The sequence below is a fragment of the Coptis chinensis genome, chromosome 6 (assembly GCF_015680905.1).
Source record: "Coptis chinensis isolate HL-2020 chromosome 6, ASM1568090v1, whole genome shotgun sequence".
Taxonomy (NCBI): Eukaryota; Viridiplantae; Streptophyta; class Magnoliopsida; order Ranunculales; family Ranunculaceae; genus Coptis; species Coptis chinensis.
The window spans coordinates 92,941,619-92,955,832 of record NC_141461.1 but is presented as its reverse complement, the minus strand read 5'-3'; the positions used below and the strand labels follow the sequence as shown (position 1 = coordinate 92,955,832).

The 14,214-nt window shown below is 37.1% G+C and overlaps 2 protein-coding genes across 2 annotated transcripts; one reads left to right on the top strand and one right to left on the bottom strand.

Annotated features, from left to right (window-relative positions):
- Positions 1-7,541: 7,541 nt before the first annotated feature.
- On the top strand, positions 7,542-8,329 carry LOC147495514 (uncharacterized). Its single transcript, XM_086568390.1, has 2 exons — positions 7,542-7,846; positions 8,026-8,329. Exons 1-2 carry the CDS (start codon positions 7,542-7,544, stop codon positions 8,327-8,329), a joined length of 609 nt encoding a protein of 202 aa, XP_086424516.1.
- A 196-nt stretch (positions 8,330-8,525) lies between these two features.
- On the bottom strand, positions 8,526-13,938 carry LOC147495513 (cellulose synthase-like protein G3). Its single transcript, XM_086564162.1, has 6 exons — positions 13,274-13,938; positions 12,584-12,733; positions 12,338-12,463; positions 11,560-12,006; positions 11,088-11,435; positions 8,526-9,123 (listed from the first exon to the last, which is right to left on the bottom strand). Exons 1-6 carry the CDS (start codon positions 13,874-13,876, stop codon positions 8,566-8,568), a joined length of 2,232 nt encoding a protein of 743 aa, XP_086420288.1. The 5' UTR covers positions 13,877-13,938; the 3' UTR covers positions 8,526-8,565.
- Between the last annotated feature and the right edge of the window lie 276 nt (positions 13,939-14,214).

Here is a 14,214-nt window from a genome sequence, read left to right as displayed (position 1 = left end):
TCTCATACTTCCCACATAAAAGAATAGACCACAAAAAGTTGAAGCCTAAAATGTAGTTTAAACCACAAAATGACGTAACGGGCATATTATTACCTCATTGAAGGCACTAGGATGTGCATAGTTCCATTTCTCTGATAATCTCAAAGTGTATTATGCAGCAATGCCACAATATCAAATGTACTTCTCGTATTGCTTTGAGAACAGCTATGTCTGCATTCAAATTCCTACGTGCCAAAGAAGTGTTTATCCATCATAAAGTAATCCGTTGATTACTAACAAATAAGGATACAAGCAAGCAATTAAACTCATGCACCTAAGAAACAATTGAAATTCAGATGTCTAAACTTGTATTGTGAAAAATAAATATCCTTGTTCGATCACTTAGGAAGCTTAACCTACACATAACCAAATCTATTTTACTTGATTCACCCTCCCTAAAAGATCACATGGATTCAGCATGCATACCATGAGTCTACCATGGTAGAAAAGAAATTAGACAAAAAGGTTCTCTGACCAAGGTTTAAAACATAATCTAAAAAGCACTACCTCAACATTATCACACAATTCTTATAACACCTTAACAACACCTCGTCCTTACCACGATGATTTCCCACAACGTATTAGAAATGTAGAACAACTACCACTCAAACACCATAATGCTAATGAGTCATCCATTTTCCAAGTGAATTAAATGCAAAAAACAATATCTAAACACTACCAACAACCCATTTCCTTCATAAGAACAAATTTAGTTTGTAATAATTTCTTTCAGTAAGGCAAGTGATTTCTTTTTTCTAATGACAAAAAAAAGAGTACACAAAAACTAACCTTTAAGGGTATTAAAAGAACTTCGCTACACACCCAAGATTTGAGCAAGAACAATACCTGAAGGTGAACTTGGATTTTATTCTTCTAAATCTGATGACTCAAAACTAAAATTACCATGTCTAGACAAAATAGATTATATCAATGTTAGAAGTAAATGTACCATGTCTTTTGGATTTCATTCTTTTGAATCTGATGACTCGAAACTAAAATTTTGCCTTGCCGTCATCACAGAAATAATCATTGTTTCCCACACCCTTTAAAACATAAGGAAGTCAGTCAGTGTGCCAATTCTTCATCCTCTTCAGGAATGAAATAAGAGAAAGAAAAACAAATATTAGAGGCACACACACACACTAAATCATTCATAACAAGTTATTGTAGTGTAAGGAATTTCATGTGGTCATAATAAATGAATACCAAAAGGAACAGTACATAATGACGGAATATCAAGTACTCAAATTGCAAATAAAACTAACTACTGAAACTGACATTGATACAAACCCGTTACTTGCTAAATGAAATTGACTAGTCTACAGAAAGTTATATAACCCCGTTACTTGCTAAATTCATTGCAGAATACCAGACTAGCTAGTAACATACTAACATGGTCCATAGACATAGTTCACTGACAAACTAGTGGCATACGGTCAAGTCGCTCCTAAGTTGTCTGTGTACAAAAAATCAAAGCAGACACGACTGAGCCATTACTGCACACTACTCGAGCTGTGTTCACACTAATAAGGCACTCGATGTCTAAATTACTTGAAATTCAAATCTCAGTCTTGGCAATTGCTAGCAACTTGTTATTGAATCATTGCAATAAGCATTAAATTAAATAAATATGCTGGAAAATCGTAAACAATGATCTTAAAGCATGGTCCAATTTTGTATGGAATTGATTTCATGACCATACAGGCATAGGACTAATTAGTTACAACTTACAACTTACAACTTACAACTACATGTCGATGTGTAATCAAGTAAACTAGACAAAAATCAGCTGCAAAGGTATAAATACATATACATTGAAAATGAAATTAACATATAAATAAAAGAGGAACCAAGCAGTTACGTATATTGAAAGGAAGTTACCTGATCTTCGTACACTACTTCAGTCCCAAAAATCAAAATCAAAATAGGAAAGAATGAAGAAAGCAAAGCGAGTTGCATATGTGTCCTACAACAAAAATATAAAATTTTTAGTGAGTAAAACTTTTAGCCATTCAATGACATATGTGTCAAGTTCTACATGGCCAGAAGTGAACATGGATCCAATTTATTTGAATAGGCTACTTAGCTTAGTTCAATCAATAAAGCAACCCTCGCTATTAAGTATTAAACCAACATAGATTTAACCTTTTACCTCAGAGTTAAACTTAGAATACTCGGTGAAGATTCCCCTGATTAACCTAGAGATGGTATTACCATCTTCTTCTACCCGAATGTGCCACCACAAAAAAAGATCTCATGAGAAGAGGGTTTGGTGAGAATAAATGAGATGAGTGTTTGATGATTAAGAAAAACATAGGGGTTTTGAACGATTCTTCTTCAGTTCAGAAGTTATCCCTATGATAGCAAATGATAGTTATTCACCCAAATCTAGGGTTAATTGGGTGGCTTCAGCAACAGAAAGGGAAAAGTTGAGTTTTTTAGGTTGCTTTGTTGAAGTGAAGCAATGCATAGAAAGGGGGATTTTGGATGGCGATGAAAAATGGTAAAGATTACAAAAGCTTTGATTTGTGTGAAGATGGGAAACACAGGTTTGAAAGAGGATTGAAGAGATCGAGATAGACGAACCATAAAAAAAAAAAGAGATAGACGAGAATGTGGAATTTTGATCCGAGCATGTCACTTAAATTTATCTTATGTTTTTTGTCACAAAAAAACAACTGGGGTTGCTGCCCAGAATCGAACTGGGGACGTTGACCAAGTAAACTATTAGTGTGACCGGTGCACTACAGAATTCGTTGTACTTTCAGTGTTTTCTAACGGATATTAACGTTAGGTTATATAAGAAAAAGTTTATAAAATAATTTAAAGAGTAAAAAGAAATAAAGTAACGGATAACTTGATCACTAACACTTATATCTGTGACAACACTGCTTATGAATATATCCGTTAGTAATGAAAATTTTGGTCTGTTACAAATTTACTATTCTGGTGTAGTGTTAATTGGAATTAATCGGACATTAGTTTTAATTTTAGTTTAATTTATGTACCTCTTAACCATGTCAGTGTTTCACATCCTAAGATTTTCTCTAATAAAAAAATAAGGAAAAAGAAAAGGTAGTAAGGTATCCCTTGTTTCTCCACGTGTGGACTTGTGTTTGTAAAAGTGTTGCAACTCTTATACACACTTGAATTCCACTGGATCAAAACTCTGCTTTTCTTCTTTGGTATGTTAGATTTGGTTTTATAGAGAACTCTCTCTCTCTCTCTCTCTCTCTCTCTCTCTCTCTCTCTCTCTCTCTCTCTCTCTCTCTCTCTCTCTCTCCATTATTACTAATTTCTCTCTATCTCCATTAATTACTAAATTTGATATGGGAATAATAGATCAGACCATCGATTTTTGGCTAAAGAAAACTTTGATTTTGATTTTCAATTCTCAAAGTTGGGAAAGACAGATGCAAGGGCAAGAAGGGACCACACTTTGGCATCTATATTTTCAGCATTTAGTGACTAAGCGGCGCTTTTTTGAAATCGATTTATCGGAAATTGTCCGATTAATCAATCAAAATCGCCCATTTTTTCGCTCCCGCTCAGACCTCCCAATTTTTGTCAAATCGGATCTGTAAAGTAGCGCATAGCGCTTACTCGCTTATTAATCGCTGATTAATTGGCGCTTAAACTACACAGCGCAGAAGTTGCAAAGCCGTCCTGGAGGCCTGGCTCAATTTATAGGAGTTCTATCTTGAACCGTCCTAGGAAAGCGCGGATAGCTTTGCCATGTGCTTGCTTCAGCTGGAACAAGGAGTCTAGGTCGACTTGCTTCTTCGTTGTGGGGCGAACTTCTTTGTGAATGTCTCAGCCAACTTGTCGATGTTGTTGATTAAATTAGGAGTGAGCGTGTAGAACCAGTCTAATGCTCCGTCTTTCAAGCTGGCTGGAAAGAGTTTGCACTTTATGTAGTCATACTTTGGAGCACTGTAAAGCACCAGGATTTGGCTAAAACGGGCTATGTGCTGGCTTGGACACGAGCTACCGTCATATAATGGGAACTGTGGTTGGATAAAGTCAGTGGGAGGCTGCTTATCCCTGATTTATGTGGTGAATGGTGACGCCTTGTATGATTGTAGCATCTTTTGAACGATCTAGGCTGCGCTGGCTTTTTTGCCTATTTTGTCCAGTCGTTGGGTGAGATCGTCGAGGCGTTGATTAGTGGTTGTAGTGAGTGTTATGACCGCATTGTTGTCGATGGCGTCTGGAGTCACGTTGTTGGTGTTGGAAGTGGTTTGCTCGCGCATAGCTTGGTTCTCTTGCTGGAGTGTGGTGAATGATTCATGGAGGAACTTGAGTTGATCTACGAGAGCTTGTAGTTGTGCTTCCATGGTGGTTTTTTTTAACCAGCTTCGTGGGCTTGAGAAAATAGTGTGGGTGTTTTCTCAAAGAAATGAACTGGCAGACGGCGCCAATGTAGATGTGTTGTTTTATGCCTACGACTTGATATTGAGGTTGAAGGGGAATGGATGCACTCTTGTTTGGGATAAGAGTTGCCTACGTATCATATTTCTTGGGTAAACTTGAATCAAGCCTTACGTAATTCATCTCTCTCTACTTATAGATGTTTGAGCTAACTTTCCTTATTTGCTTCAAGCCTTTCTCAGGTGTAGATCCATATTTTGTGCTATCTTGATGATTCGTCATTACTTCTGATGTTACAAAGTCAATGTCTCCTTGATTGGTGCGTTGACTGAGCTTCAGGATCGCGGTAGGTCATTTGCTTCCATATATAGTTGTGTTTGATATTTGGGACGGCCAGAGTCTGGGTCGTTGTTACATCCTAGTGGCGTGGTACGAGCTATGAAGATACGACCTGGGGTGTGGACACGTGTGTTGTAGTGATATGTTTGAGAACGGAGGGACTTACACTGTACAAGTGCCATCTTAATGGTACATCTGTCAGCCATGATTTACTGCGTGCCACACTAACTACCAAGGGATTCCTATGTTAGCGGTCCTAAGTTTTTCTTGAGTTCATGCACATTCCTTTCACCACATTGTTGTTATTTTGGAGATCGGTTTCAACTTTTTGGGTGTTACTCATTATTGATTAATGTAGGTGTATTGTTGACTGAAGCTTGTTTTTTCTCTTTTGTCTTGTACGTGTAGGTTATAACCTACTTATGCTTGTTCATCTTAATTAATAGAAGCTTCCATTTTAAACGATCAAATTAAAGTCAACGATTAAATTACTTAAAATACAATGATTGTACCCATTGCTACAAATGTAGTTGGGGTGGGTGTAGGTGGTATGTGTGTGGTGATGTGTGAATTTCTAGAGCGATTATTTTTGCGTCTATGATAAACTAATAAGGCAGGTTTATGCGTACCAGATCTTAATCTCATGCAAGTTTTAAGTCTAATAGGCAATTCCTAATGAGCATGCAAAAATAGCCTGATTATTACTAGAAATATAATCATTTTATAGTAGATTCGAGGATGTAAAGAGGTACGGTGTTACCTAGAGCGTCCTTGCTACGCGTATAAATAGTGCCTTCAGCAGCCTTGAAGCACATCTACTAAAAACTTTTCAAACCAACGGCCAAACCACTTAAGAATTGAGGGAGGTTGTCCGTGCATGCACGTTCCTTAATTAGAGAACCCTAATTCTTTCAGTTTTCTAGACACCGTATAGTATGAAAAAAAATTTATACAATTATTAGAGTGGGTGGGCATACGAGTGATGTACTGTACCTATGACGTAATATTGCAGTTAATATTTTTTAAAAAAATAATAATAATTAAGCTAGGGCGCACGCGCGCGCTTTAGAATATGGTAAATTGGGCGCGGGCGCGATCTATACTTACTTCTTCTTCTTTTTTTTAAGTAAAATTAAATTGGTAGGGGAGCCTAGATAGATAAAAAAAAAATTTGGTAAGCTCTTTAAGTAAAAACAAGATATGGTGAATTTTTTTAGGGTTAGGTCTCGGGAATGCAGGGAGTTGGTTTCTCAACTCGTATGCACTTAGGCAGTAGTAGAAAAATTTTGAGAATTTGTGAACAGTGAAAATAGTAGAGAAACCGGAAAACAGTGAACACTTTTTTCTATTCTAAATTCACAATACGTGAGCAAACAAGATGGCCAGCAGCGCCATTTGATGTAAATAAAAGTAATGTTTCCAAAACAGTAATAAGAATATGAAGAAACAGTAATTTAATTGATGAGAAAAGATTAGAGATGGGTCAATCCACCACGCGATTCAAATGGCTATTAATTAGTCATTGAATCGATTTTATTGGTCCCTAGCAAACCTATGATTATCTCTAATCATAGTTTTGCTAGCTAGAGAGATTACACCCCCACAAATCTCTTTGATGGGGCTATAAATCTCTAGCCCATTGTTATGAGGTTTATCTCTAAACCACATCCCAATGGACTTGAAGCACTAATTTAAAACAACAACCATTCTAAATAGTTATCATCCTCACGCGGCTTCATAAACAACCTGTGTAAAGGCTCGTTTTGGTGTGAATCTTTACAGACCTTGATGGGATAGGGAAATGTGGATTGCATGTGATTTGACTGAGTTCGGTTAGATGCGAACTGCCTACGTATCAAGTTCTTTTGCTCCACTTGAATCAAGTCAGACGTAGTTCCTCTTCTCTTTATATAGGCAAGATGCCCGCGCTTCCTTCTCTCCCTTATCAGGTGAAGTTTAGGACTTGAGGTCATTTAATGAGCAATGATGGCGAGTTGTGGTGGAGTAATAGACCGTGCATATGGAGCTCGATCTGGTCTTGATGGTGATAGCTATGGCGTCCGTTACTATCCGTTGTTGCATGAGCAAGTGTGGACCTTCTGAAGGTCGTTGTAGTAGTCGAACTGGTCGGACGATCTCTCTGAAGAGATCGTGCTTTTGGTCCGAGTTGTTACGAAACAATCTGGATTCATGTGGTGCAATGAAGCGACTTTGAGGAAATCGGCTGGTGGTTTCACTTTTGCCAAACATGTGTATAATACTCATAGGATGTGGGTATTAGTCCCTCACAATCTCCATAGTTATTTTCTTCGTTTGAAATCTGTGGCATGTGTTCAGTTTGTACATGTTGTTAGGGTATTGTCCATCCCTTGTAAGGATGTTGTCCAAATAATATCTATAGTTTGGTTACTCTTGTATCAGTTGTATGGCAGAGGAATTTCAATGATATTCGTCTGGTGCCTCCCAGATGAAGAATATGGCATTTATGTATGCAACTTGCAACTTGTAGTTGCACATGTATTAAGCTTAGTTTCTTCCAAGCTAGATGTTTCAACCTTTTTTAGCTCAGAAGATTCAAGATGTGCTTATAAGACCTTTGGGCATTGGTAGGGATAGAATGGTGTGGAGTGCTGAAAAGACATGAGAGTATAGTGTGAAATCTACCTACAAGTTTATTTCTAAAATAAATGATGTAGGTCAGAGTTCTAGTTTTAATTCCCAAACTATAAAACACTTATGGAAATCCAAGCTCCCAGCCAATGTCCAAATGTTTTTATGGAAGATATATATACATGAATGTTTTACCCATGGGTGATAGGTTGGCTGCAAGGAAAATACTTGGTGACTTCTCTTGCCACTTTTGTTTTAGGACCCTGGAAACTGATCGTCACTTGTTCTTTGTTTGTGAATGGTCAAAAGCTATATGGTTCTCATCAGACTTGGGTCTCAGAATGGAGAGTCCAGGCAGTACTCAGGTGAAACATTGGGTTACAAGGTTTATGACATGGTGTCACAACAAAGACAAAGATACATCTCAGGCTGGTATCAAGGCATGCTACTTGTTATATAACATATGGATTACAAGGAATGAAACCAGGTTTGAGCATAGAATGCCTAATAGGAAAAGGACTATCAGGAGGAGTACTCTGGAAGTAGAGAAATGCTTAAAAGTTTTCTCAACAAGAAACCCTAAAACCCTAAACTCTATTACTCAATTGAGCATTCTAATTTTGATTCGATTTTTCATGTTATCCCTAATGATTGTATTACTATCAGGTTCGATGCCTCTTTCCAGTCAACATTAAGAGGGGCAACAACTGGATGCATAGCTTGGGACACTATGGGGAAGGTAGTAGGAGCAGCATTTAGAAGATTCAAAGCCAGATCTGCAGAGGAAGTAGAAATGGTGGCGGCTGAAGTTGCAATTTTCCTTGTTATCTCTTCTAGGTGGACTGAAGTACTTTTAGAAGGAGACTGTGCAAAAGTTATCAAAGCCTTTAATGGATCTACCTATTCATGGCTTTTAGAGAACTTGAGAGTTTTATGTAAGAAACCTTTTAACTTTCTTTACCTTTTGTAAGTTTAAGTGGACTAGTAGGACCTCTAATGGAGTTGCACACTTGATTGCTAGATGGACTAACCACTAGTTTCAAGTCTGTAATCTACCTAGTTGTATGTTGGAACAAAATATCATGCATGTAGTCCTTTAGATTTATTATTAATATACATGGTATTATCGAAAAAAATTAAAGGTTGCTACACGTCTACACAGCACATAACAACAAATACTTTCTTTATTAAGCACAAAAATATACACTAAACTTTCTGACTTTTAAGTGTGAAAAGAGCTACTGAGTACATAGCCATAGCTAAAAAGATGGATTGAAAAATAACCATTTTATGCATTCTTCCTCTATCAACCCTTAAGATTATGGCCTCATAAATTGGCCAGCAATTGACCGCTACAAACCCAGACATGATTAATTGAACAAAAACATTCTCCCAGTTTCCATATGTGAATATTTCACTGAGCCCTACAATAAATGCTACCAAATTGATTAGTGCAATCGTCGTTATTGGCACAAATAAGGGAGACGCAACTCCAAATTCGAATAGTCCCTGTTCATACCGCTTGCTTTCTTCGTCATCTACCACTTTACTAGTTACATTGAATCCAATAGCAGAAATGCCTAGTGATTTTAATACGTAATCTATAAATCCAAATAGGTAGCACGACACACTTCTGATCATCCACATCCTTTGATCACTATACCATTGACGAAATGTTCCTCCTCCTATAATGTAATCTAGAAAATCTTGTCCATATGCCCCAAGAAACAAGAACATGTGCACGTAAAACCAAGGGCTTGATACCTGCATTACATTTTTTACCAGCAAGGAGAAACATGTCAAAGATATATGGCTTCAAGCACCTTTTAATAATACTAGTTTTGAGCACGTAGCCACACATGCAAGTAGGGGTGCAAAAACCACGCCCCATTGATCCGGTGGTAGTGAGGTTGACTATTGGCTAGTTTGGTCATGAGATCAAGTGGTGGTGTATTAAAAAAAAACCAACAAAAAAGTAAGGGTTTAAAAAAGGCCCTCAAGCCCTTGGCCCGACAGACACATGGGCCGAAAAAGTCATCAAATTTATAGTAATAGCCTAGATATGAAAGCATGAGGGCGGCCCTCAGCCCGACCCTCTAAGGCCCCGCAGTTAAGGCCATCACAAGTCACAACTTCTTTATGTAATTTTATTTACATTTTGTTAAAAAGTAATTGTATAAATAGCAAAATGGAAAGTATATTTTACATGAGTTAGTGCCTTGTGTAAGCTCCTCCAATGTTACATGAAAAACCTAGTTCAAAAGAACAAATTGTTCCATTGCCGAGATATGAACCCGAGTTACTTCTCTATGTATAAGCTAGAATCAAATATAAATTAGAGCGATGTGATATGATCATTGGTATATGGTAATGAAGTTTTTAATCAACTTCAACTAATCAAACTCAAATTATTTTACAACTTACAACACCACATCATATTTGGTCTCATATACACTTTTTATTGATTCATGGAATACATCAGCACATATAGAACCTAATAACGAAACTTTTGAATTTTATTATTTTACAAATTTTAACTAAATTATTAATTAAGTACATTAACCCAAGTCAAGATTGAGAAAAGCTATTATTTAAACCTAATAAATTTAGCAAGATTATACTATAAATAAAGAGTTTAAGAGAGTAATCAAATCCGGCTCTCAATTCTCTAAAGAGAGGGCTGAGGTGAGGGTTATGGCTTCACAATTTTAGCATTGGTTGGGTCGGCCCGTTTTATACCCTACACGCGATTTAGTTAGATGTGTTGGGCCTTATGAGAAAATAATAATAATAATCAAGATTTGATTTTGGGTGGGGCCATGAGAGAAATTCGGAGAAAACAATAAGACGGGTTTTTTTTGGGGGTGGGACCAATAGGAGAAAGTTGAATAAAAAAAAAAGGGGGTGGTTATATGAACTCCACTTAAAATGACTCTAAAAAAACTCCACCACAAATACAATGGAATTAAAAAAGCTAATTTTTAGTGAAGATGTTTTCTACACAATAGAGATTATCTTCACAAGAAATTATAAATCAATTCATTTGAAGATATATAGTTTTGTCAAAAATCGTTTATAATGTTATGAAATGATCGATACAACGGCTCATATTTTTTTAATTTCGATATAACTTTTGACAATGTGAAACATATTCAATTGAGTTGATTTTTTGTATGAGTGTTCTCTATCATGTCATATATATATCTCCACAAAAATTTAGCTCTCAATTCATCTTGTAAGTCTATTGTTAAAATTGGAGTAACTTTGGAGTCACTACAAGGTGAAGTTCATATAACCATTCCCAATAAAAAGAGGTGGCGAACGATGTTTTTGGAATCACTATAAGGTGGAGTTCATATAGCCATTCCCAATAAAAAGAGGTGGCGAACGGTGTTTGGTGTATGTGATAGTTAATTGGTTGGCTCCCCATGCTGCCCATTACAAATAGAATATATTTTTTTTTTGTGAAAAAAGACTTTGTAATAGTTGGCAAACAAAAAGAGGGTTTTCACACGGAACATTTCGTTTATGCATCAAATACGCCATTTGTCTATTTCCTTCGCAGTGTGTTGTTGAGTTCCTAAAAATATCTATGACATATATAAGTTACTAGATATGGCGATACATATCGGAAACATATTTAATATTTGGATTCGTGGTGACTTCACTATCATTCCGCCAATCTCGTAGTTCGTATTTAATGATTAGTTAATGAGATATAAACGTACCTTGGGGAACATGGATACTCCGTTGATGAGAGCTAAGGGTGGGAGAATCCCATAGATAATGATGGGGACGGAGTAAATGGGCCAGAAAGATAAGTGAGCAAAGGCTAAGCCCATGAATAAGCCCATCGACCGTACTCCAAACGTTATCGGACAGTATTTGGAAAATGTAACCTCTGAAAAGCCCACACACCACCGCCGATTCTGGCTAAGTGAATCGTTAAGGGTGATTGGCACATCACCAAGGAATGCTGGTCTATCTGGATCACAGAACACTGATTTCCATCCTTCGCACAGTAGTCGATAACCTGAGAAATAGTCTTCAACCAAAGTCCCATATCTAAAGCCCGTCTGTGCAGCAATTCATAGTCCAAACCATAAGTACCATAACATGCCATCTTGTGCATTTAGTAAGCAGGGTCACAAACTTTCAATTGCAATTTTGCACATGCAAGAAATGTAAAATGCGCAATACCTTGGATCCCCAATTAGTCTGATCCTCAAACTTGCAACTTGCTACATTATGAGCTAGTGCCATAACTGCTTCAGATTGAATAGACCTATCTACCACATGATTTGGATTCAATTCTGGAATTTCAGGAGATAGTGCAGACAATGGACCTCCAAATAGAGCTCGACGAAGAAAGAAACACCCACTCCCGACATAATTAGGACCTGCTAACCCATCCATTCCTCTAGGGTTAATTTGAAACACTCTTTTTAGTTCGCTGGCGTAGATATCGTTTTTGTTAATCCCATGGAAGCGCTGTGGAAATTGAATGTAGGCCAGATCTGATGATGCCTTAGTAGGATCCAATATATAACAAAGTGCGCGGAGGGGTGTCTGTGGATCATTCGAGTACATATCGCAGTCTTGGGTTAGGACTATTGGTGCATTCGTCATGGTCGCAGAAACTCGAAGCTTGGGTACGTGCAACATTGAAATAGTTTAGGAAGTTAATTCTGTTTTGTGGAATTTAACTTTAACATGCATATATGATGCATTAATGATATACTAATAATAGGTAATTGACATGTACATTATATTAAAACTGACTCTGCATAATAATTGGGTGAGGTAACGATGTGAAGTCAAGGAACAGAAGTTAGCATGTGCGATATCAAACTTTAGAAAGACAACGACTGGAAATAAAGCAAACAGTCGTACTTGAGACTCTAATATCAGATTTAGAACATTCAAAGAACATTTTCGTAAAAGGAATTTTGCAGATTTTTTGGACTAAAAGGCGTACCAGAACGTTAAGTGCACCAGCCTTGAAGCGGTGTGGTGATGTCTTATTTTTTTCTCTGGAAATGTACACAAGATTTGGCATGCGATGTCCTGTGATGTCCTTCACTTTGGCACTCTCTAGCAAAACCTAATGAAGAGAAATAAGATTCTTGTTATAATTTGGAGGACTTTCAACTTTCAAGACTTCAATTCTTCAACTACTTAAATTGATTGAGAACATACAAACAAAACCTCATGAGAACGAAACCTGAATTATTGTAGGGTGATCATTCCGTGTAAACTCGGTCGTCCATTTCTTAAACGCCTCGGAGTCTTTTTCGCCTGTGATGAACTCATCCTCAATACTGCCTCTATCAACAACACTTTCCACCTTCATTTTCATGCTTTCGTACATCATCTGCAACACATAATTAACGAATTGGACCCAGGAAATAAAAAGCGGCCGGCTGGTAAATACCACTGTTCTAAAGTGTTTTTCTGCCAAATTCTTTTGGTGTAAACTCGATAGTACAAATGCAAATAGAAAATAGCACCCAGCGGATTAGCTGTTTTTCATTTCTTGTTTGTCTTTTCTGTGGTTTTACTTGATTTTGCTTTCTTACTAATCTGTTTGTTGCACTGTACGTCTGTACCTGTCGATAATCAGTTTTCTGCTGATTTGTTAAACTGGTCTAAAGAAATGTATCTTTTTTTTTTCTCTATTCGGTAACAAAAGAAATAAAAAGCTAGAATACTGCCAAATGGCCCCAACTTAATTAAAGATTGATTTGTCGCAGGGGGTACCCTTGTCGAAGCCTTACGTTTATTTATTTATTTTTTTAATTAATAATATGTCGAGGCTAAGTTGAATACTACTAGTCTACTACTGTACTGCTAAGGAAATTGGTGTATGTCCAATGTCCATATCTTCGTTTAGCTAACTTATTTGGCCGATTACCTTTATTTCCTCTGTTTTATAGCTGCGGATATGGGCATGAGTCGATTGAAAATACGCCGAAGGGCATCTGTCAACTATGTTGTTCGCTCTACAAAATGGCAACCAATGAGTTGCAAACTTCGCAGCCTCCATGAAAGCAAAGAGAGTCAACATTGAACCTCCATCGTCGGATACATAGACCGAAACCTTGTCACTTGGATAATCATAAGCCATAACTGATAAAGCAGTATTTATAACGTTTATAGGAGGTTCTTTGTATGGATCAGCTGTGCATATAAACACATCCAAGGATGGATAGTCCTTATAATCAACAATACTAGGAAGGTTTTCTATATACTCTTTACGTTTAATTGGACGCATACGAAAGGCTTGTGTTGTAGCCCACATGAATGTTAATATGGCATCAGAGACTAGTAAGGAAAGGTGAAGAAAGATGGAGAGCAAGGTGGTGGAATAGATGAGAGTGAGGATATGGTGATAGAAGAGTGCTAAAGTAGCACAAGTGTAAACTACTGCGAATGCACGGTTTAGAGTTGTGAGAGGGAGGGGTTGATATGTGTGCAGTGGAGAGATTGTATTTTTGCTCTCTCTTGAGGTTTTCATCTTTGTTGCTCGATCTAGCTACTAGCCTACTACTCTCCACTCTATAGCATGGATGAGTGAGGACTGAGGAGTATACATATTTATAGACCAAACGATTAACAAGTACTTATCGATGATACAATCATCACGTACATATACATAACACGGAGATTATTATACTGTATGTCATGGCACTTAATCTTAATAATTAGTAAGGGTGACTTGCAAGCAGGTTTTGTGATATCTATATATATATATACTAGGTTGTAAGCCCGTGCATAAGCACCGGCTCTTTTGAAAATATTTAGATTTTTTTAAGAAAATTGGGACTACCGTTTTAGTCACTCTAACCTATTTTA

Excerpts from the sequence above, each read along its gene's own strand:
- LOC147495514 (XM_086568390.1), top strand. The coding sequence starts at position 7,542 with ATGAATGTTTTACCCATGGGTGATAGGTTGGCTGCAAGGAAAATACTT. Across the intron at positions 7,847-8,025 it reads ATTACAAGGAATGAAACCAG|GTTCGATGCCTCTTTCCAGT; the intron begins GTTTGAGCATAG and ends TATTACTATCAG.
- LOC147495513 (XM_086564162.1), bottom strand. The coding sequence starts at position 13,876 with ATGAAAACCTCAAGAGAGAGCAAAAATACAATCTCTCCACTGCACACA. Across the intron at positions 12,464-12,583 it reads ATCACCCTACAATAATTCAG|GTTTTGCTAGAGAGTGCCAA; the intron begins GTTTCGTTCTCA and ends TCTCTTCATTAG. Across the intron at positions 9,124-11,087 it reads GAGTATCCATGTTCCCCAAG|GTATCAAGCCCTTGGTTTTA; the intron begins GTACGTTTATAT and ends AATGTAATGCAG.